Below are 23,399 nucleotides of genomic sequence, written 5' to 3'. Positions count from 1 at the left end.
ATCCTACTTCAAAATAAAATAGCATGGGGGTAATAGCTCAGAGAATGCCTCTGGGTTCAATTCCCAACACCACAAACTGGGCATGGTGGCACATGCATGTAATCCCAGTACTTAGGAGGCAAGAAAAATGGTCATAAGGTCGAGGACAGCTTCAGCAAATAGTGCAACTCTCGTCAACCTAGCAACACCGTTTCAAAATAAAAATAAAATTGGGCTGAGGATTGTAACTTGGAGGTAGAATGCCTCTAAATTTGATCATTAGTCACACACACACACACACACACACACACACACACACAGTAATAAGAAAGCTGGGGGTGGGGGCGCACGCTTGTAATCCCAGCATTCGGGAGGCTGAGACCAGAGGACTGCAGTTCATGGACAGCCTCAGCTACTTAGTGAGGCCCTCTGCAACTCAGTGAGACCCGGTTTCAAAATAAAGAATAAAAAATAGGGCAGAGGGTGTGGTCTGGAGGTCGAATGCCTAAAACCAACAGTCTCAAAAATGTTGTAACTTATAAGGTCAAAGACTTCTGGAGTTTTTAAATATGGATTAACCTTTACTAAATAAAAATAATTCAATGTCCAAAGAAAAATCACTAAACAAAAGACCACATCCCAGCCTGGTACAGTGGTACATATCTGTAATATCAGTACTTGGGAGGCTGAGACTAGAGGATCATGGGTTTGAAGCCAGAGTCAGCAACTTGGTAAGACCTTCAGCAACATGGTGAGACTCTGTTTCAAAATAAAAAAGAGCTAGGTACAGTAGAAAGCAACTGGGTTCAATCCCCAGTACAGAAAATAAGACTATAACCTAGTTAGAATGTCAATACCAGGCTTAATTTCACAATATAGTGATTGTACTCTAAATAGTACCATCAGCCGGGTGTGGTGGCGCACGCTCGTAATCCCCGTGCTTGAGAGGCTGAGACAGGAGGATCGCACAGGTTCGAAGCCAGCCTCAGCTACTTAGTGAGGCTCTTAGCAACTTAGTGAAACCCTGTTTCCAAATAAAATATAAAATAGGTCTGGGAGTATGGCCTGGAGGTAAAAATCCCCTGGGTTCCACCCCCAGTACCACCAAAAATAAATAAATAAAAAGTACCATCAAACTCCTTATATTGAACTCAAGTTTCTCTATTTCTTTAGGGCAGTTATTAAAAAAAAAAAAAAAAAAAGCCAATCTCTTTCATATATTTTTTTTTTTTTTTTTGGTATTTGGAACATAGTGTCAGTCTACCTCTGAGTCTGAGCTATACTTCAGTCCTATTTTATTCTTTTTTTTTTTTTTTTTTTTTTGCGGGTCTGGGGCTGGAACCCAGAGGCATTTGACCTCTGACCTACAACCCCTGCCCATTTTTTTTTTTGAAACAGGGTCTCACTGAGTTGCGAAGGGCCTCACTAAGTATCTGAGGCTGTCCGCGAACCGTGATCCTCCTGTCTCAGCCTCCCGAATGCTGGGATTACAAGCGTGAGCCACCACGCCCGGCTTATTCTTTTTAATTTTGAAACAGGGTTTCACTAAATTGTGGAGGGCCTAAGTTGCTGAGGTTGGTCTTGAACCTGCAATCCTCCTGTCTCAACCTTCCAAGTACTGGGATTACAAACATGCACCACCAAACCTGGCTCTATTTTGAATTCTTGGATACAACCTACATCTGAAATGAATCATATTGCTATAAAACAAGGAGAACAAAAACTACTGCTGTTTTTGTGCTAGATAGACTTGGGAGGTGGAAACAGGAGTATCACAGATTCATGGCCAGTCTCAGCAACTTAAGTGAGGCTATCAGCACTTAGTGAAATCCTGCTTCAAAATAAATGAACAAAATAGGACTGGGGATGTAGCTCAGAGGTAGAATTCCCCTGGTTTCTATCCCTAGTACTACAGTAAATAAATAAGTAAATGAAAGAATAAATAAATATAATGAAAGGGCTGAGGATATAGCTCTGTGGTATAGCACCCTGGATTCAATCCCCAGTATCATAAGAAAAAGGAAAGGAAAAAAGTAAAACATACCAACAGCTTTGCTGCTTGAACACGAACCACCCAGGAGCCATCACTGACCATATGACAAATTTTTCCAAATGCATCATCGACTAAGCGAATTTCTTCATTAGAAGAAGGGATTGGGACAATGCTAAATTAAAAGAAAAAGGATGAAACCATATATGACAATATGTGGGCCTAAGGCTGCAGGTTCAATAAATTGAGAAATGGCCACTGAAAATTGGTATATAAAAGATGATAATTGCCAGGCGTGGTGGCGCATGCCTGTAAACCCCCCACCCCTTCTTGAGAGGCAGAGACAGGAGGATCGTGCTGGTTCAGAGCCAGCCTTGCTGGCTTAAGAGACCCTGTTTCCAAATAAAAAAATATAAAACAAAATAGGTCTGGGAGTGTATCCTGGAGGTAGCCCGGAAGTAGAAGGGCTTCCAAGAACACCAGTACCACCAAAAAAAAAAAAAAAAAAAAAAAAAAAAGATGGTAATTGAATAGTTCCAATCCTAGAACCATGAAACACATTTCAGAGTCAACAAATCGTTCTGGTAGCATGAACCAACGCTTTTCATTGTATTGCAATTTTCAGTGTCATGAATAAAGTGCAGAACCCAATAAAAATTTAAAATTTTGAAAAGAAAACAAGAACTTGGGAGTGAAGCACAGTGATAGCACGCACAAGAACCCGAGTTCAGTCCCCAGCACCACCAAAAGAAAATTTAAAAAAAGAAACAAACTGTGCAGCCTGGTAGTGGCAGTCTATATTCCCAATTCTTGGGTGGCTAAGATAGGAGGATCACAGGTTTGAGGCCAGTATGCAATAGTGTAGCCAGACTCTATTTCAAAATAAAAATGGGGCCGGACGTGGTGGCGCACACTTGTAATCCCCGTGCTTGGAGGCGGAGACAGGAGGATTGAACATAGGTTTATAGCCAGGCTCACTGGCTTAGGAGACTCTGTTTCCAAATTAAAAAAAAAAAAAAAAAAAAAAAAAAAATATATATATATATATATATATATATATATATATATAAAATAGGTCTGGGAGTGTAGCCCGGAGGTAGAAGGAACCCCAGTAAATGAGGTTATAGTTCAGTGGTAGAACACCTCTGGGTTCAATCCCCAAGACCGAACACACACACACACACACACACACACACACACACACACACACACGAAACCAAACAAACAAAAAACTACATATCAGAGGGGTTTTTGTTTTTGTTTTGTGGTACTAGGGATGGAACCCAGGGGAATTCTACCTCTGAGCTACACCCTCGGCCCTATTTTTTATTCTTTATTTTGAAACAAGGTCTCACTGCGTTGCAGAGGGCTTCACTAAGTAGCTGAAGCTGTCCTTGAACCGCGATCCTCCGGTCTCAAGCTCTCAAATGCTGGGATTTCAAGCATGCGCCACCAGGCCCAGTTCTTCAGAGTATTTTATACCCTTCAGCTTATTATCTTCTATAATCAAACTACTACAAATACAGTAAATCTTAAGGTAAATCAATATGAAACATACTTGCAAATCTGCTTCTAAAGAAAAGGTAATTTACAATTTGTTTATATGTATACATGTGTTTAAATGCTAAAAAAAATAACCTGTAACAGAGCTCAATTATTCTTGTTTTCAAATTTTTTTAAGACAGTAACAAAAAAAAATGGAAAAAAACTTTTTGCTACAGAAATAGCTTTTCTATAATAATATAATACAATTATATAATTATATACTACAATTATATAATAATTGTCTCTACCTCAAAGAATCACTGTTGACGATCCATGATTTAATTGCTGTGAAGACATTTTAACAAAGACAACTCTATATAGGGATCATAATTCTCAAATTCACCTGGTACCTTTATCTAGCATTTGGCCCAAACTAAGCCAAATTAATGATTTTAACAACAACAAAAAAAACTAAGACACTTGAGAAAAAAGACAGTCCAACCTCTTCAATTAAGGAAAAGAAGATTGACTGAGAACCAAAAAGGTAAAATATCTTTCCTAACGAATACAGCAATTTCATGGCAAAGATGAAAAATGAGACCAAAACACCTTCATATTGCAGGGCCCGTGCTTTTCCCCCATAATCACACCACCTTTCAGAAATCTCACCAACATTGCTTTGCCGCAGGTGGCTTTTTGCAAGCTGACAGGAGAGAAAAATGGCTTAGCAATGAGCAAAAGCCAACGTACACCCATACTAACCTTTCAGGATAGAGCTGGCTGACCACCCAGATGAGCTGGACTGCAGCACTGCGCACTTGTTCATAGTCATCAGAGAGCAGTTTACAGGCCTGCAAAGGAGGAGTCCAAAGGTCTATCAGCTCTGGGTCCCCCCCACCCAGGTAATGTTCAGACTTCTTAAAATGAAGAGAGGGTGACTGGTGAAGAATAACAACCAAAATGCTTACATGTGGTCTTAACTTCCTGCACCTATGTCCACCAAATTCTCGGCTGCCATCAGCCACTCTGGTTGTATTCTGCCTGTGTACTCTAGCACCCATCCCTGAATGCAGAACCACAGACTGACAAACTCCTAGAATTGCATCAAACCTCCCAGAGCCTGTGGGAGCCCAGAGGACTGCTCCTATAGGCTAAAACACCAAAGATGAGGGGGAAGGAGTTTGTTAGTTTATTACGTTTTCTTTTGCCCTGTCTTGTAAAAGCAAAACACACATTTATGTTTATTCTGTTTGGACATAAGTGGCCTCTGTTTTTAACTACTCACTCTTCCCAGATATCCTGATGCCTCCTATGTATTGATGGTTCCAAATGTCCACCCCCAGTTCAAATTTCTCTTGCACTCCAAACCTTAACTACTTATGACCTGGAGCTCTCTTCAAGGGTATTCCATCCATAACCCAAACTAATGATGGAACAAAATTCTACCGCCATACACCTCAAATCCTCCACTGTTGCTCTACTCTCCCTTGAGATACTCGCTGTTGGATTACTGACAGTCTTATACCACGAAATATCTGAACCAGCTAACATTTTTCCTCTGATTCCTTACTAAGTTTCCTTTACTTATTTGACTCCCCACAGTTTTCTGGTAAGGAAAAAAGGTGACGGTGGCATAAACATAAGCATTCTAAACCCACTGAACTTCATCTTGTAAAAGGACAAATTTAGCTGAGTGTGGTGGCACAGGCTTGCAATCCTAATACTTGGGAGGCTGAGACAGGAGGATCGGGTTCAAGGCCAGCCTCAGCTACTTAGTGAGGCCGTACACAACTTAGACCCTGTTTCAAAATTAAAAAAAAAAACAAAAAACGCCAGGCGTGGTGGCACACGCTTGTAATCCCTGCGCTTGGGAGGCGGAGACAGGAGGATCGCGCAGGTTCGAAGCCAGCTATGCTGGCTTAAGAGACCCTGTTTCCAAATAAAATATAAAATAGGTTTGGAAGTGTAGCCCAGAGGTAGAAGGGCTTCCAGGAACCCCAGTACCACCAAAAAAAAAAAAAAAAAAAAAAAAAAAAAATAGGGCTGTGGGTGTAGCTTGGAGATAGAATGTCCCGGGTTCAATGGCCAGTACTTAAAAAAAAAAAAAAAAAAAAAAGAATAAACTTGGTATATACATCAATCAAGGCGCTTGGCTAATTAAGATCTTCTCCTGACTGACAAAACCACTCTTGGTAAACAAACAAACTCTGATCACTGAGCATGGGTTTAGATTGCCTATCAATATGCTCGTTCAATGATTCTCCAAGAGAAATCACACTTTCAAAGGCCTTTTGGTGAGGCTGCGACTCTTCACCAAATACCACATTCATGTGACATCTTTTCATAGAATCCCACGGTCCTGGTCACTCTCCTCCAGAAGCTCTCTAGTTTGTCAAGTGTGTTGCCCAGAACTGACTTCTTGTATGACCCTCCCCAAGAGAGATCAGCAAGACTATCCCTTTCCTTTCTAAACACACACTGTTTTTCATGCATTCTGATATTCATGTTGAGCTACCTCAAGCCTCCTAAAAGCCCTTTTCACATGAATTAGTGCTATTCAATTATGGATCCCACGTTCTCTTCCTCGAAAGGATGTTTTAGATATGCCTGCACATTTATCCCGATTAATGTGGTCACTGTTAGCCAGCTTATGTTTTCAAATTCTGGAAATCAGTGTGCCCCCCTCCCAGCTTCACAAAACCCCTCCCCTCCAAGACAGAAATCATTAAAAGTACCTGACTATAAATTGTTTGGTGTAATTTCAGTCCTCTTTCATGAAGCTGCAACTGGATGATAAAGATATAGTTTAAATATTTGTAACAGAGATCAATATTCCCAATGGCTCCCCATAATTTTACATACTTTCCCACATTATATCAGACTAATATGGTTCCCTTTAAGGCCAAACCAGTATTATAAAGTAAGAAACCTAGTCAGAGGCTTTTCAGCATAAGCACTCAGTGAAGAATTTAAAACATCTAACACATAGATTATCCTATAGAAGTATTAGAAAAATATAAAACAATGATAAGAAATAAGAAAGATGGCTGGAGTTGTAGAGTGCTTCCAGAGCATTCCTGAGGTCCTGGGTTTGATCCCCAGCACAAGAAAAAAATAAAAAAGCCAGGAAACAAATGGTTAACAACACTTCTCCCTAAAAAGCACTCCTCTTGGTAACTTTCCCCTACATTTCTGGAACATGGAAGGTATACCCTGTTCCTGTCATAATAGAATACCAAGACACTTGCTGCTGGAATAGATACCTGGAGAAGGAATGTGACTTGGTATTATATATAACAGGTACAAGTTGTATCTTCTAGGCTTCAGAGATACAGATGAAAGCCACCAGAGAATCTCCCCAAAGAAAAGCAAACTTGTTATACAGAAAACACTTGTTAAATAGAAATATGTATTTTTCTACCAATATCCTCCTGAAAGTTTGCGTAAAGTGTATTCTAGGGAGAGTAAGAACGAGTCCAAAGTATCCCCAATTAGTTTTCATAAAAACCTTGTGTACCATGGCCTTTATAGCTGCTGTTCTGACACGTGGGTCTTGGTCACTGAAGTAATCTCCTATAATCTTCTGGACATCTCTAGCAACTAGGCCTTCTGCATCTTTTGTGACATTTTTCTCCAAGGAACCAAGATTGCCAAGTAATTGCAGGCACTTATTTCTTACACCATGAGAGGTATCCGTCAAATGCTATAAAAAGGAGAGAATAAAGGATATGATTAAGATATCTTAAAAAACAAACAAAAAGCCATGCATGGTAGCAAACAGTTATAATCCCAGTACTTGGGAGGCTGAGACAGGAGGATTGCGGGTTCACGGCCAGGCTGAGCCACTTAGTGAGGCCTTGTTTCAAATTAAAAAAAAAAAAATTAGGGCTGAGAGTGTAGCCCAAAGGTAGAATGCCCCTGAGTTCAACCTCTAGTACCAAAAAACAAACAAACAAAGAATCAAAATCACAAAATATTACATCAACTTTTTTTTTTTTTGGCAGGTTTGGGGATGGAACTCAGGGGCCTTTGACTTTGTTTCAAAGCAAGCCCCATATTTTATTATTTTATTTTGAAACAGGGTCTCACTAAGTTGCAGAGGGCCTCACTAAATAGCTGAGGCTGTCCACGAACCGTGATACTCCGGTCTCAACCTCCCGAATTCTGTGATTACAAGCGTGCGCCACCACGCCCAGCTCTACATCAACTTTAAGGATGATTTCATTTACTATATTTTCAGTAATCTATTCAGCATCATTTTCCCCCAAATATATGAGTCTTTAGAAAACAGGATCCCTCCCATCCTTTTATTTTTTTACATATTTATTTTTGGTATTAGGGATTGAACCCAGGTACATTCCATCTCTGCACTATACCAAAACTCTATTTAATTTTTTCTTTTTTTTTCTTTTTTGTAGGTCTGGGGATGGAACCCAGGGACTGAATTGAAAATGGAACAAAACAATACTTATGCTTATATCCTGAGATGTATCCTGATTTTTTTTTTTTGTTTATTTGTTTGTTTTTTGTTTTGCAGTACTGGAGATGGAATCTAGGTGCAGGGGCATTCTACCTCTGAGCTACACCCACAGCCCTATTTTTTATTCTTTTTTTTCTTTTCATTGGTGGTACTGGGATTCCTGGAAACCTTTCTACCTCCGGGCTACACCCCCAGACCTATTTTATATTTTAATTTGGAAATAGGGTCTCTTAAGCCAGCCAGGATGGCTTCAAACCTGCGGGATCCTCCTGTCTCCGCCTCCCAAGCGCAGGGATTACAAGTGTGCACCACCACGCCTGGCCTATATTTTATTCTTTATTCTACCTCAAAGATATACCCCCATTCATTCATTCGTTGGTAGTATTGGGGGTGGAATCCAGGGGCTTTTCTACCTTTGGGCTATACTCCCAGACCTATTTTATACTTTATTTGGAAGTAGGGTCTCACTAAGTTGCTGAGAGCCTCACTAAGTAGCTGAGGCTGGCTTCGAACCTGTGCAATCCTCCTGTCTCAGCCTCCCAAGTGCTGGGATTACAAGCATGCGCCACCACACCAGGCTGGAATAAGACATTTTAACATCATAAAAAAAAAAGCCAGGCATACTGGTCACACCTGTAAATCTCAGTACTTGGAAGGCTGAGACAGGTGGATCACAGATTGAATCCCACTACTTAATAAGCAGCGAGACTCAGCAACCTATCGAGACCTTGTTTCAAAACAACATTTTTTTAAAAAGAACTAGGAGTGTAGCCTGGAGGTGGGATGCCACTTGCCCTGCTACTTGGTACCTATGTGATCTCAACCAAGTTCCTGAAGCCTTCAGAAATACTTAAGCTATAAAATTAGAGGTGTCATATTCCACACCACAAAGTTTTATGGTGAATGAACTAATTCATTTGACAATTATCATTTGTAAAGTCAGATAATAGTACCTGGGACATAACATTCAGTGAGTCTAAGTACCTAATATAGAACTTGGCCAGGGCTTAAAACAAACACTTTAAAAGAAAAAGGAAACAAGTGGGGAAAAGATGAGCAGGTGATGGCAAAGAACAGGAAATAAAAATGAAAGCAGCAGAAATGGGCCCCCCGGGATGGAGGCAGTCTGCAGATCGGGGTCACATGACATGAAGATTCTAGCAACAGTCGTCTAACCACAGGATGGTCTGTTGTGAGAGGCAGGAAGCACCTATCAATGATTCCCATCAGAGATGCTCCAGTGGGGCATTCATGAACTAAGTGGAAACTCAGACTTTTGGTAGAAACCAGGTCTGCATGCAGATGAGGTAGGCAGGCAGTTTGGCAAGAGACAGGGAGTGAAGAATATCTCATGAGAAAGCTCCTTTGCAAAGGAGGGAGGAAATCTTGAGAGTCGCAATTTATAAAAGTGGCCTGATCGCGAACTTTGCCTCAGCCAGGCATGGTGGCGCACCCTTGTAATACCAGTAAATGGGAGGCTGAGACAGGAGGATCGCAGGTTCGCAGCCAGCCTCAGCTACTCAGTGAGATCTTTGGCAACTTAGTAAGACCTTGTTTTCAAAATAAAGAATAAAAAATAGGGCTGGGGATGTAGCCCAGAGGTAGAATGCCCCTGGGTTCAATCCCTGGTACAAAAAAAAAAAAAAAATATATATATATATATATATATATATAATAAAATAGGGCTGGGAGTGTAGCTTAGAGGTAGACTGCCCCAGGTTTCAATCTCCAGTAACACACACACACACACACACACACACACACACACACAAAATAAATAACAGGGTATCGAATTGAATAGACACTTTTCAAAAGAAGAAATAATAATGGTCAACAAATGTACAGAAAAATGTAACCACACATGGTGTTACACACCTGTAATTCCTGAACTTAGAAGGCTAAAACAAGATGATCACCAGCTCAAGGCCAGCCTCAGCAACTTAGTGAGACCCTGTCTAAAAATTAAGGAATAAAATGAGGCTGGGAGTATAGCTCAGAGATAGAATGCCTCTGGGTTCAGCCTCCAGTACAAAGAAGAAAAAAAAGTTCAATATCATTAGCAATCAGGAAAATGCCCATCAAAACTACCCTGAAATTTCCATCTAACTCCAATTATAGTTGTAATTATTAAGAATACAAACGAGAGCTGGGTGTGGTGGTGCATGCTTGCAATCCCCGTGCTTGGGAGGCTGAAACAGGAAGAAAACACAGGTTTGAATCCAGCCTCAGCTACTTAGTGAGGCTCTCAGCAACTAAGTGAGACCCTGTTTCCAAATGAAATACACAATAGGTCTGGGAGTATAGCCCAAAGGTTGAAAGCCCCTGGGTTCCACGCCCAGTACAACAACAACAACAACAAAAAAAAAAAGGTGTCCCAGTACTTGAGATAGAAGTATCACAGGTACAAAGAAAGTCTCAAGAACTTAGCAAGACCCTGTTTCAAAATAAAACATAAAATAAACCTGTGGGTATAGCTTGGAGGTAGAATACCCTGGGTTCAATCCTTAGTACTACAGCCTGACTTCAATCACCAGTACCACCAAAAGAAAGGGTTGGTGGCAAGAATGTAGGGAAAAAGAGCCAGCATTCAGGAGGCTGAAATTGGAGGATCACTGTTTGTGGACAGCCTCAGTTACTTAGTGAGGCCCTCTGCAATTTAGTGAGATGATTTTTTAAAATAAAGAATAAATGTCGGGTGTGCTGGTGCATGCTTATAAATCCCAGCACTTGGGAGGCTGAGAGAGGAGGACTGCACAGGTTCGAAGCCATCCTCAGCTATTTAGTGAGGTTCTCAGCAATTTAGTGAGATGAGACCCTGTTTCCAAATAAAGTATAAAAAATAAGTCTGGGAGTATAGCCCAGAGGTAGAAAGCCCCTGAGTTCCATCCCTAGTAGTATCACAATAAAAATAAATTAAAAAACAAAATAAAATAAAGAATAAAAAATAAGGCAGGGGGTGTAGCTCGGAGGTCGAATGCCCCTGGGATCTATCTCCAGACCCCCCCCCCTAAAAAAAAAAGAATGTAGGGAAAAAGCTGGGCCTGGTAGAACATGCTTGTAATCCTAGAAGTTGGGAGGCTGAGACCGGAAGAGTCAAGGACAGCCTAGAAAAGAGTGAGACTCTGAAGAATCTAGCGAGACCCTAAAGTAAAAACAAAAAAGGGCTGGAGATTGAGCTTGGAGGCAGAATGATTGGGGTTTAATACCCAGTATCACGGAGGGTTGAAGGGGGAGAATGAGCTCTTAATATACTATTGGTAGAATCGTAAATTAGTACACCCACGTTGGAGATCAGTACGGAGGATCCTCGAAAGCCTAGGGATACAACCAGGCATGGTAGCATGCGCCTGTAATCCCTGTACTTGGGAGGCTGAGACAGGAGGATGAGAGGTTTGAGGCTAGCCTCAGCAACTTAAAGAGACCCTTGGCAACTTAGTGAGACCCTGTTTAAAAATAAGCCAGGTGTGGTAGCGCACACTTGTAATCCCCATGCTTGGGAGGCGGAGACAGGAGGGTCAGTTACACAGGTTCGAAGCCAGCCTTGCTGGCTTAAGAGACCCTGTTTCCAAATAAAAATATAAAATAGGTCTAGGAGTATAGCCCGCAGGTAGAAGGGATTCCAGGAACCCCAGTACCATCAAATAAATAAATAAAATAAAAATAAAATATAGACGGGAGTGGTGGCGCACGTTTGTAATCCCCGCGCTTGGGAGGCAGAGACAGGAGGATCGCGCAGGTTCAAAGCCAGCTGCGCGCACTGGTTTAAGAGACCCTGTTTCCAAATAAAAATGTAAAAATAGGTCTGGGAGTATAGCCCGGAGGTAGAAGGGCTTCCAGGAACCCCAATACCACCAAAAAATAAAAAATATAAAATAAAAAAAAAATATAAAATTGAGCCAGAAGTGGTGGCACACACTTGATATCCAGAACTTAGGAGGATTGAAGATTCAAAGCCAGCCATGGCAACTTACCAAGGCCCTCTGCAACTCAGATACTCTTTCCAAATAAGAAGTAAAATTGAAAGTCGGGTATGGTGGCGCACGCTTGTAATCCCAAGTACTTGGGAGGCTGAGACAGGAGGATCATAGGTTCATGACCAGCCTAAACTACTTAGTGAGGCCCTATTTCAAAAATAAAGAATAAAACAAGGCTGGGGGTGTAGTTCAGAGGTAGAAAGCCTCTGGGTTCAATCCCTGGTGCTAAAAAAGAAAGAGTAAGAAAAAAGAAAAAAGAGAGAGAGAGAGAGAAAGAAAGGAAAGGAAGGAAGGAAGGAAGGACAAAAAGAGAAGAAAAGAAGAGAAAAAGAAAATGAAAATTGGGCTGGGAGTGTAGATAAGAAGTAGGATGCCTCTGGGTTCAATCTCCAGTGCCACAGCAAACAAACAAACATAAAAATAAAATAGGGCTGGGGTTTAGCTCAGAGGCAGAGCACCACACACACACATAAACACAGGACTAGTAATGGAATCACCACATCCTCAGTCGCAGGCCTAGGATGGTTGTGAAGAAATCTTACAGTTACAACAAACAGTCCTGATAATGCAAAACTGTTTAAGAAAGAAGACCGTCACACGCTTACCTTGCAGGCGACATCAACTAGTCGCATCTGGAGCGCTTGGTTCTCAGACAGTTTAGTGCCGATTGCAAGCAAAGTGTCCAAGAGTTGAGCTAGAACTTGATGAGACTCTAGAAAAACAGAGAGCACATTGTGTTAAAGATTGTCAAAAGAAGGTCACTAGAGAAATTACTCTGGTAAACACTGTAGACTTATCTCACACTATAACCCCAGATATTCGGTATGCTGAGACGGGACTGCCAAATTGAAGGTCAGTTTGGGCAACGGACAACTTACCAGCATCCTCTCTCAAAACAATTTTTAAAATGGCGAGGGAACCGGGGGTGGTGGTGAAGGTTTGTATTCCAGGTAATTGGGAGGCTGAGACAAGAGGACCACGGGCTTGAGGACAGTCTCAGTAAGTAATGAGGCTCTTATCAACCTAGCGAGACGAAGAAGAAAAAGGAGGAGAAGGAGGAGGAGAAAGAGGAGGAGGAGGAGGAGGAGGAGGAGGAGGAGGAGGAGGAGGAGGAGGAGGAGGAGAAGAAGAAAAAGAAGAAGAAGAAGAAGAAGAAGAAGAAGAAGAAGAAGAAGAAGAAGAAGAAGAAGAAGAAGAAGAAGAGGGGGAAACGGATGAGGGTATATCTTAGAGGTAAAATGACCCTGGGTTCAATTCTAAATAACACACACACATAATAGTATTTATTAATAAATATTATTATATTAACATAATAATGGTTATTATATATTATTTATATATTATATATTATTTACATACAGATATATATATATATATATATATATTTTTTTTTTTTTTTTGGGTGGTACTGGGGTTTCTAGAAACCCTTCTACCTCCGGGCTACACTCACAGACCTATTTTTATACTTTTTTATTTGGAAACAGGGTCTCTTAAGCCAGCGCGGCTGGCTTCGAACCTGCGCGATCCTCCTGTCTCCAGCTCCCAAGCACGGGGCTTACAAGCGAGCACCACCAAGCCCGGCTCATTTACATATATCATTTATATATTATACATTCTTTATATATTGTATGTATTATTTAATATATTAATATTATTAATATTTAATAATTATTATTATAAGAAGAAAAAACTGTTTGGGGAATTAAATCATTTGTACAGTGCTTGCCTGATGTGTGCTAAACTGAGTGCTCAATGTCCAGCCCTGCAAAAAAATAAGATACAAGGGCCAGACATAGCTGGGTGTGGTGGCGCACGCCTGCAATCCCAGTACTTGCAAGGCTGAGACAAGAGGATCACAGGTTCAAAGCCACCTTTGACAACTTAGCAAGGCCCTCCGCAACTTAGTGAGACCCTGTTTCCAAATAAGAAATAAAATCAGGCTGGGGGTTAAGCTCAGAGGCAGAATGCCTCTGGGTTCCATCCACAGTGCCATTAAAAAGGGGGAGGGGGCAGTGGTACAGATATAGCTCATTTCCTTGTGTGAAAGAAGTCCTGTGTTCAATCTCCAATACTGATTTATTTATTTTATTATTATTATTATATTATTATTATTATTATTTTGTGCACCAATTTGCAATCCCACCAACAATGTCTTAGAGTTCCCACTTCTCCACATCCTCGCCAGCAACTGTTGCTGTTTGTGTTTTGAATGATTGCTATTCTAGTTGGAGTTAGGTGAAATCTCAGGGTAGTTTTGATTTGCATCTCTCTGATTGCCAGTGATGTTGAGCATATTTTCATGCATTTATTGGCCATTTGAATTTCTCCTTCCATGACGTGTCTATTTAGTTCACTTGCCCATTTTTATTAGATTATTTGTTTTTTTAGTGTTGAGTTTCTTGAGTACTCTGTATATTCTAGATATTAGTCCTCTATCGGTGGTGTAGGTGGCGAAAATCTTCTCCCATTCTGTTGGCTCTCGATTGAGGTTCTTGACAGATTCCTTTGCTGACCAGAAGCTCTTCAGTTTCATGCAATCCCATGTACTGATTGGCCTTTTAATTTGTTGTGCCTTTGGGGTCTTGTTGAGAAAGTGTTTATCTGTGCCTATGTGTTGCAGTGTTGGACCTATGCCCTCTTCAGTGAGCTTCAAGGTCTCTGGTCTAATTTTCAAGTCTTTGATCCATCCTGAATTGACTTTTGTACAGAGTGAGAAAGTGGGATTAATTTCCAATTTTCTGCATATGGTTAACCAGTTTTGCCAACACCATTTGTTGAACAGGCTATCTTTATTCCAGTGTATGTTTTTGGCCCCTTTGTCAAAAATCAATTGGCTGAAAGTGTGTGGACTTGTTTCTGGGTCTTCGATTCGGCTCCATTGGTCTATGTTATCTGTTTTTGTGCTAGTACCATGCTGTTTTTATTACAATGGCTTTGTAGTATAGTTTAAAGTCAGGTATTGTGATTCCTCCTGCATGGTTTTTGTTGCTGAGAACTACTTTGGCTATTCTGGGCTTTTTGTTATTCCAAATAAATTTAAGGACTGATTTTTCTATGTCTGTGAGGTATGATCTTGGTAGTTTAATGGACATTGCATTAAATCTGTAAATCACTTTTGGAAGGATGGCCATTTTAATGATATTTATTCTGCCAATCCACGAACATGGAAGATCTTTCCATCTTCTTCTTTTTTTTTTTTTTTTTGGTGGTGCTGGGGTTCCTGGAAGCCCTTCTACCTCAGGGCTACACTCCCTGACATATTTTATTTTTTGGAAACAGGGTCTCCTAAGCCAGTGAAACTGGCTTCGAACCTGCGCGATCCTCCTGTCTCCGCCTCCCAAGCACAGGGATTACAAGCGTGCGCCACCATGCCCGGCGCTGATCTTTCCATCTTCTAAGAGCTTCTTCAATTTCTTTTTTCAATGTTTTATAATTTTCTTTGTAAAGATCTTTTACCTTCTTGGTTAAGTTTATTCCTAAGTATTTTATATTTTTGTGGGAGATCCTGATTGGAAGTGTTTTCAGAATTTCTTTTTCAGTGTATTTATGGTTGGTGTACAGGAAAGCTTCTGATGTGTGTGTGTGTGTGTGTGTGTGTGTGTGTGGTAATAGGGGTGGAACCCAGGGACTTTCTACCTCCAGGTTATACTACCAAACCTTTTGTTTTTATTTTATTTGGAAACAGGGTCTCACTAGGTTGCTAAGAGCCTCACTAAGTAGCTGAGGATGGCTTCGAACCTCTGAGATCCTCCTGTCTCAGCCTCCCAAGCGCAGGGATTACAAGTGTACACCACCACGCCAGCCTAAGCTTCTGATTTTTTAAGATGGATTTTGTATCCAGATACTTAGCTGAATTTGTCGATCAGTTCTATAAGTCTTTTGGTTGAGTTTGTTGGGTTTTCTAAATATAGTATCATGTCATTTGCAAATAGTGAAAGTTTGAGTTCTTCTTTTCCTATCTGTACTCCTTTGATTTCCTTTTCTTGCCTTATTGCTCTGGCTAGAGTCTCTAGTATTACATTGAAGAGAAGTGGTGATAATGGACATCCTTGTCTTGTTCCTGTTTTTAGGGGGAATTCTTGAAGTTCCCCATTTAATATGTTGTTGGCAGTGGGCAAATATGGTTTTTATATAGCTGGTGGTATATAAGATTTTAGGTGGTATTCAAATAATCAGTGTCTGTTTTTTGTGGTACTGGGAATTGACACAAAAAGCATCCGACCTCCAAGTTGTACCCATCCCTACTTTATTTTATTACTTTGTGTATGTGTATGTGGTACTGGGGATGGAACCCAAGGCATTCTACCTTTGAGCTACATCCACTACCATATTTTACTTTTATTTTGAAACAAGATCTCATTAAACTGTGGAGGGCCTAACTAAGTTGCAGAGGCTGGCCACAAGCCTGCGATCCTCCTGTCTCAGACTCTCAAGTACTGCAGTTAGAAGTGTGCACCATCACATGTGGCTAGTTTTTTGTTTTGTTTTGTTTTGTTGGTACTGGGGTTCCTGGAAACCCTTCTCCCTCCAGGCTAAACTCCCAGACCTATTATATATATATATATATATATATATATATATATATATATATATTTTTTTTTTTTTTTTTTTTTTTTTTTGAAACAGGGTCTTTTAAGCCAGCAAGGCTGGCTTCAAACCTGCGCGATCCTCCTGTCTCCGCCTCCCAAGCGCAGGGATTAAAATTAAAATTAAAATAAGTAAAAATTAAAAAATAAAAACTGGGAATGCTGACACACTCCTATAACCCCATACTTGGAAGGAAGGCTGAAACAGGAGGATCAAACGTTCACAGATAGCCTCAACAATTTACAAAGGCATTCTGCAACTTACTCTGATCCTGCTTCAAATCAATCCTCAGTACAAATGTGCGCCACCACGCCCAGCTCCAAGTAAAACTTTAACATAACCAAAATAAATTAATTAATTTAATTAATAAATAACAAAATAGGCTGTGTATAGTGGCATACACTTGTAATCCCAGTACTTGAGAGTACAGCCAACGTCAGCTACTTATTGAGGCCCTCCACAACTTAGTAAAAGCCTGTTTCAAAATAAAAAATAAAAAATGAGATTGTGAGTGTAGATCAGAGGTAGAAAGCCTATGGGTTAAATTCCCAGTACTGCAAAATAATAATAATAATAATAATAATAATAATAATAATAATAATAATAAATTAAATTAAATAGGGCTGGGAGTGTAGCTCAGAGATAGAATGCCTCCAGGTTCAATCCCTAGCATCACACCCCACACACACAAAAAAAAATCAATACAATTAAAACTTTACTTATTTATTTATTGTTGGTACTGGGGATGGAACCCAGAGGCTTTCTACCTCCAAGTTATACCCCCCAAACCGGGATTTTTTTTTTTTTTTTTTTTTTTTTTTTTTTTTTTGGTGGTACTGGGGTTCCTGGAAGCCCTGCTACCTCTGGGCTACACTCCCAGACCTATTTTTACATTTTTATTTGGAAACAGGGTCTCTTAAGCCAGTGCACGCAGCTGGCTTCGAACCTGCGCGATCCTCCTGTCTCTGCCTCCCAAGCGCGGGGATTACAAGCGTGCGCCACCACGCCCGGCCCAACCCGGGATTTTATTTCTTATTTTGAAATAGGTTCTCACTAAGTTGCCGAAGCTGACTTTGAACCTGTGATCCCTCTATCTCAGCCTACCAAGTACTGGGATTACAAATGTGCGCCACCATGCCCAGCTACAAGTAAAACTTTAACATAAAAGTTATTTCTAAAGTGGTTATAATGACACAACCTGTCTTCTGAGTACTTGGGAAGATGAGACAGAAGTATCACAGGTTTGAGGCCAGCCTTAGGAATTTAGTAAGACCTTGTCTCAAAATACAAAAATAACTGGACATTGTGGCACATACTTTGTGTGTGTGTGTGTGTGTGTGTGTGTGTGTGTGTGTGTGTGGTACTGGGGTTCCTGGAAGCCCTTTTACCTCTGAGCTACACTTCCAGACCTATTTTATGTTTTTTTTTTAATTTGGAAACAGGGTCTCCTAAGCCAGCACGGCTTGCTTCAAACCTGCACGATCCTCCTGTCTCTGCCTCCCAAGTGCGGGGGGATTACAAACATGGCACACACTTATAATCCCAGTATGTGGGAGCTTAAGATAAGATTGCAGGTTCAAGGTCAGTCTTGGCAAATTAATCCCTCAGCAATTTAGTGAGACCTTGTTTCAAAAATAAAAAGACTAAAAAAATAGGGCTGGGGGGTGTAGCTCGGAGGTACAATGCCCCTGGGTTCCATCCCCAGTACAATCAATTAATCAATCAATAGGGCTGGGGGTCTAGCTCAGGGGTATAATGCCCCTGGGTTTAATCACTAGTACCATAAATATATAAAAAAAGAATAAAATAAAATAGGGCTGTTTTATTTTGAAACAGGGTCTCACTGAGTTGCAAAGGGCCTTATTAAGTAGCTGAGGTTGTCCTTGAACCATGATCCTCCTATCTCAGCCTCTCAAATGCTGGGATTACTTTTTTTCCAGTAATGGGGATAGAACCCAGGGGCTTTCTACCTCCAAGCTACACCCAGCCCTAATTTTTATTCTTTATTTTGAAACAAGGTCTCACTGAGGTTCTAAGTAGCTGAGGCTGTCCATGAGCCACAATCGTCCTGTCTCAGCCTCCCAAATGCTGGGATTACAAATGTGCACCACCACACCCGGCTTGGGATTACTTTTAACTTAATGAGAGCTTCACTAAATTGCTGAGGCTGGTCTTGAACCTGTGATCACTCTGTGTCAGTCTCCCAAGTACTGGTATTACAGGTATTTATATATTTATACTTTTTATTTATTTACTTATTTTGGTACTGGGAATTAATCCAAGGGATACTCAACCTCCAAGCTATACCCCCAAACCTATTTTTTATTCTTTATTTTGAAACAGGGTTTCATTAAGTTACCAATGCTAGTCACAAACCTGCAATTCTCCAGTCTCAGCCTCCCAAGTACTGAGATTACTGCCTCACCAAGGCCCAGCTCATTTTTTTTTTTTTTACATTAAAATAAATACTAAAGCAGCAGGTGTGGTTGCACAAACTTGTAATCACAGTACTTGGGAGGCTCAGACAGGAGGATTACAGGTTCAAGGAAAGCCTCACAAATGCAGTAAGACTCAGAAACCTAGTAAGAATGTGTTCTAAAACAAAGAATGAAGTCAGGCATGATCCTTGTCATCCCAGTACTTGGGAGGTGGAGACAGGACAATTCCAAGTTCAAGGAAAACTTCAGTAAGTAGAGAGACTCTCATCAACCTACTGAGATTCTATTTCAGAATAAAAAAAAAAATAGAGCTGGGGTGTAATTCAGAGGTACAATGATCCCAGGTTCAATGGCAAGTAGCAGAAAAATTAATTAATGCAAATGAAGCACTAACTAGCAGAATTCTGTAAATACATAAGACCAGATAACCAGACAATAAAAAATCTGAAGCAGTTTTGTGCTTTACATGAACATTAAGAACATTTTTTTAAACCCGGGTGTGGTGGCACATGTCTATAATCCTAATACTTGGGAGGCTGAAACAGGGGGATTACAGATTCAAAGCCAGCCTTAACAACTCCACAAGCTCTCAGCAATTTAGCAAGACTGTTTTTTTTTTTGTTGTTGTTTTGTTTTTTACGGGTCTGGGGATGGAACCCAGGGGCATTTTTATTTTTTATTTTGAAACCGGGTCTCACTGAGTTGTGGAGGGCTTCACTAAGTAGCTGAGGCTGTCGGCAAACCATGATCCTCCAGTCTCAGCCTCCCGAATGCTGGGATTACGAGCGTGCGCCACCATGCCAGACTAACACTCTGCTTAAAATAAAAATTAAAATAGAGCTATAGGTGTAGCCCAGAGGTAGTATGCACCTGAATTCCATCCCTAGTACCACTAAGGGGAAAAAAATATATATGGGGGGGGGGGGGAGTGAGCACACGCATGCGAGCACACACACGGGAATGTAAATCAGAGGTAGAATGTTCATAGGTTCATCACTAGTACACACACACACACACACACACACACACACACACAAGGAAAATATTTAGTGGGTATCTACAAGAAATTAAAAGAGTGGTGCAAAGTCAGGCATGATGCACATGCTTATAATCACAGTACTTGGGAGGCTAAGACAGGAAGACTGCAGAATCATGACCAGCCTCAGCTACTTAGTGAGACCCTATTTCAAAGTAAAGAATAAAGTAGGGCCAGAGGTGTAGTGTGAAGGTAGAATGCCCTTAGGTTCAATCCCAGCACCAATCAATGGATGGATGGATGGATGGATGGATGGATGGATGGATGGATGAATGAATAAATAAATAAATAAATAAATAAATAGAAGGATCCTATGTTTTCTCTCATATGTGGGAGCTAGGCAGTAAATGGGATACCAAAGGGACTCCAGATAATAAAGAAGAAACTCCAGGGAAAGCCAGGGAGGCGATCAAGGGGAAGGGGAGAAGGAGTTGGGGGAGAATCAGTGAAGAAATTACTTCCATGGACATTATGTACATATGTGAAAATACCAATGTCAGTCTCAATATCCTGCATGGGGAAGGGAGAACAGGGAAGGAGCCAGAGGAATGTCCACCAAGTGCTGTGTGCATGTGTGTCACCATCACTATAAACCAGACTATGATGTGAGACAATAATGCACCAATAAAAGTACATAAATTAAATTAAATTAAAAAGCCAGGTGTGGTGGCACACTCTTGAATTTAATACTTGGGAGGATTAGACAGGAGGGTTGCAGCCTGCCTCGGCTACTTAGTGAGACCCTGTTTCAAAATAAAAAATAAAAAATAAAAAATAGGGTTGGAGACATAGCTTGGAGGTAAAATGCCCCTGGGTTCAATACCGCAAAAAAATAAATAAATAATGGGACTTAGGATGTAGGTCAGAAGTAGAATATCCCTGGGTTCAATTCCCAGTACTACAAAATATAAAAAAGAGATAAATTATAATGGAAAAAATAAAAAAGAGCCGGGCGTGGTGGCGCACGCTTGTAATCCCAGCACTTGGGAGGCTGAGACAGGAGGATCGTGTGTGTTCGAAGCCAGCCTCAGCTACTTAGTGAGGCTCTGAGCAACTTAGTAAGACCCTATTTCCAAACAAAATATAAATAGGCCTGGGAGTATAGCCCAGAGGTAGAAGGCTCCTGGGTTCCATCCCCAGGACCACAAAAAAAAAAAAAAAGGTAAAACTATATTTTAACTCTACTATAAATATATATACTTTGTTGTATTAAATCATCCTAGAATTCCTATTCCTTTTCAATTGCAACTACCACAAAAATCCATCCTAAAGCCAGAAGTGGTGGTGCATGCTTGTAATCCCAGTACTCAGCAGGCTGAGACAGGAGGATCGCAGGTTCACCACCAGCCTCAGCTACCTAGTGACGTTCTCTGCAACTTAGTGAGATCGTGTTATAATAGAAAGAATAAAAAATAAGGCTGGGGTGTCACTCAGTGGTAAATGCCCCTGGGTTCCATCCCCAGTACCAAAAAAAAAAAAAAAAATTCATCCTAAATGCTATACCAAAGGAATTGAAACTTTCTGCTCTGACTACACAGCTCTTAAATTGTAACTTACTTTCATTCTGTAGTATGTTGATGGCATCATCCATAATGCAGTCCGGTGAAAATCCTGAAGTTTTTGATAGTAAACCCAACAGTGATGCAATTTTCAGTCGCACAGACGGATCGTTTTCCTGGAACAAAACAAGCGACTGTCATCTTGATGCTCCTCTCTTTAGCTAAGCAACAAACAAGACGCAGGGAACTAGCATGTCAAAAGAGATCCAAGGAGCCAAGTCTTCATTTCTGAAAGCTTAACTTGATGTACACTAGGAGAGCTTTCCTCAGACTGGGTGTGGTGGTGCCCACTTGTAATACCAGTACTTGGGAGGCTGAGGCAGAAAGATAATAGGTTTGAGGACCGCCTCAGCAAGTAGTAAGACACTCATCAACCTAGTGAGACTGCTTCAAAATAAAACTAAAATAGCACTGGGAGTATAGATCAGAGGTAGAATACCCCTAGATCCAATCCTCAGCATTAAAACACACACACACACACACACACACACACACACACACACAAAAAATACTTTATCTCCTATGAAGTCAAATTAAAGAATAAATTATAGGGCTAGAAAGGAAACATTCTGGTATAGTGTTTGTCTAACATACATGACACCCTAAGTTTCATCCTCAATACTACAAAAATAAATATATTATAAAAATTATCATTAAAAATTAATTATGAAACACCTCTGGGTTCAATCCCCAATACCTTCCCGACACACACACACACACACACACACACACACACACACACGGGACAGGGGACCTAGCTCAGAGGCAGAGCATGTGCTTAGCATATGCAAGGCCCTGGATTCTATTACAAACACTGGCTTCTATTAAAGCACCACAGCACTGGGCGTGGTGGCACACACTAGAAATCCCAGCATTTGGGAGGCAGAGGCCAGAGGATTGCAGTTCGCAGACAGCCTCAGCTACTTAGTGAGGCCCTTCGAAACTCAGTAAGACCCTGTTTCAAAAGTAAAAAGACAGCCGGGCGTGGTGGCGCACGCTTGTAATCCCTGCGCTTGGGAGGCAGAGACAGGAGGATCCCGCAGGTTCGAAGCCAGACGCGTGCACTGGCTTAGGAGACCCTGTTTCCCAATACAAAGTATAAAATAGGTCTGGGAGTGTAGCCCGGACGTAGAAGGGCTTCCAGGAACCCCAGTACCACCAAAAAAAAAAAAAAAGTAAAAAGACTAAAAAATAGGGCTGAGGGTGTATCTCAGAGGTAGAATGCCCCTGTGTTCCATCCCCGGTACCACTAAAAAATAAAAAATAGGGCTAGTGTATAGCTCAGAGCTAAAATACCCCTGGGTTCAATCTCCAGTACCACACACACAAAAATAAATAATGAAAATAGGGCTGAGGGTGCTTGGAGATAGAATTCCCGAGTTCAATATCTAGTAATACAACAAACAAACAAACAAACATACAAAAAAAAAAAAAAAACCCACAAAACAGGTGGGAGGTAGAACGCCCCTGGGTTCAATCCCCAGGACCACCAGAAAATAAAAAAATAAAAAAGAGCATCAGAAAAACAGAAAAATAAAGTCCACTTGGATTTTAAAAGGCCAGGCATAGTGGCATGGGACTGTAAACTTAGTGCTTGGGCAGCTGAAACAGAAGAATTGCTGGTTTGAGGCCAGCCTCAGCAATTTAGTAAGACCCAAAGCAACTCAGTGAGACCTTGTTGAAAAATAAAAAAATAAAATAGGGCTGCGGATATAACTCAGAAGTAGAATGTCCCTGGGTTCAATCTCTAGTACCAAAATAAAATACAGAGGTTTGTCACAACCAGTTATAAGGGCATTAAATTAGGATAGAACAGCAGGAAGATGAGGGAATCACATTCAAGACACAAATCTAGTGATGAAAGGATCATT

General features: G+C 40.8%; 1 protein-coding gene across 3 annotated transcripts in view; it reads right to left on the bottom strand.

The window, feature by feature from the left end:
• The window catches only part of INTS4 (integrator complex subunit 4), a gene marked incomplete at both ends in the record, with an annotated part of 90,454 nt that overhangs the window by 64,964 nt on the left and 2,091 nt on the right, over window positions 1–23,399 (bottom strand). For 2 of the 3 annotated variants that reach the window (XM_080695252.1, XM_080695253.1), the window contains 6 exons: window positions 2,024–2,144; window positions 4,217–4,305; window positions 6,190–6,240; window positions 6,972–7,157; window positions 12,514–12,620; window positions 21,527–21,644. In XM_080695252.1, the coding sequence (XP_080551378.1) occupies window positions 2,024–2,144; window positions 4,217–4,305; window positions 6,190–6,240; window positions 6,972–7,157; window positions 12,514–12,620; window positions 21,527–21,644 (672 nt within the window). The remainder of the gene's footprint in view (window positions 1–2,023; window positions 2,145–4,216; window positions 4,306–6,189; window positions 6,241–6,971; window positions 7,158–12,513; window positions 12,621–21,526; window positions 21,645–23,399) is intronic. The other variant, XM_080695254.1, reaches the window with a different exon arrangement.

This window comes from Muscardinus avellanarius (genome assembly GCF_963383645.1).
Source record: "Muscardinus avellanarius genome assembly, chromosome: 1".
In the NCBI taxonomy this organism is placed as follows: Eukaryota; Metazoa; Chordata; class Mammalia; order Rodentia; family Gliridae; genus Muscardinus; species Muscardinus avellanarius.
The sequence above is the reverse complement of the archived record's forward strand: the minus strand, read 5'-3'. Positions and strand labels throughout refer to the sequence as shown.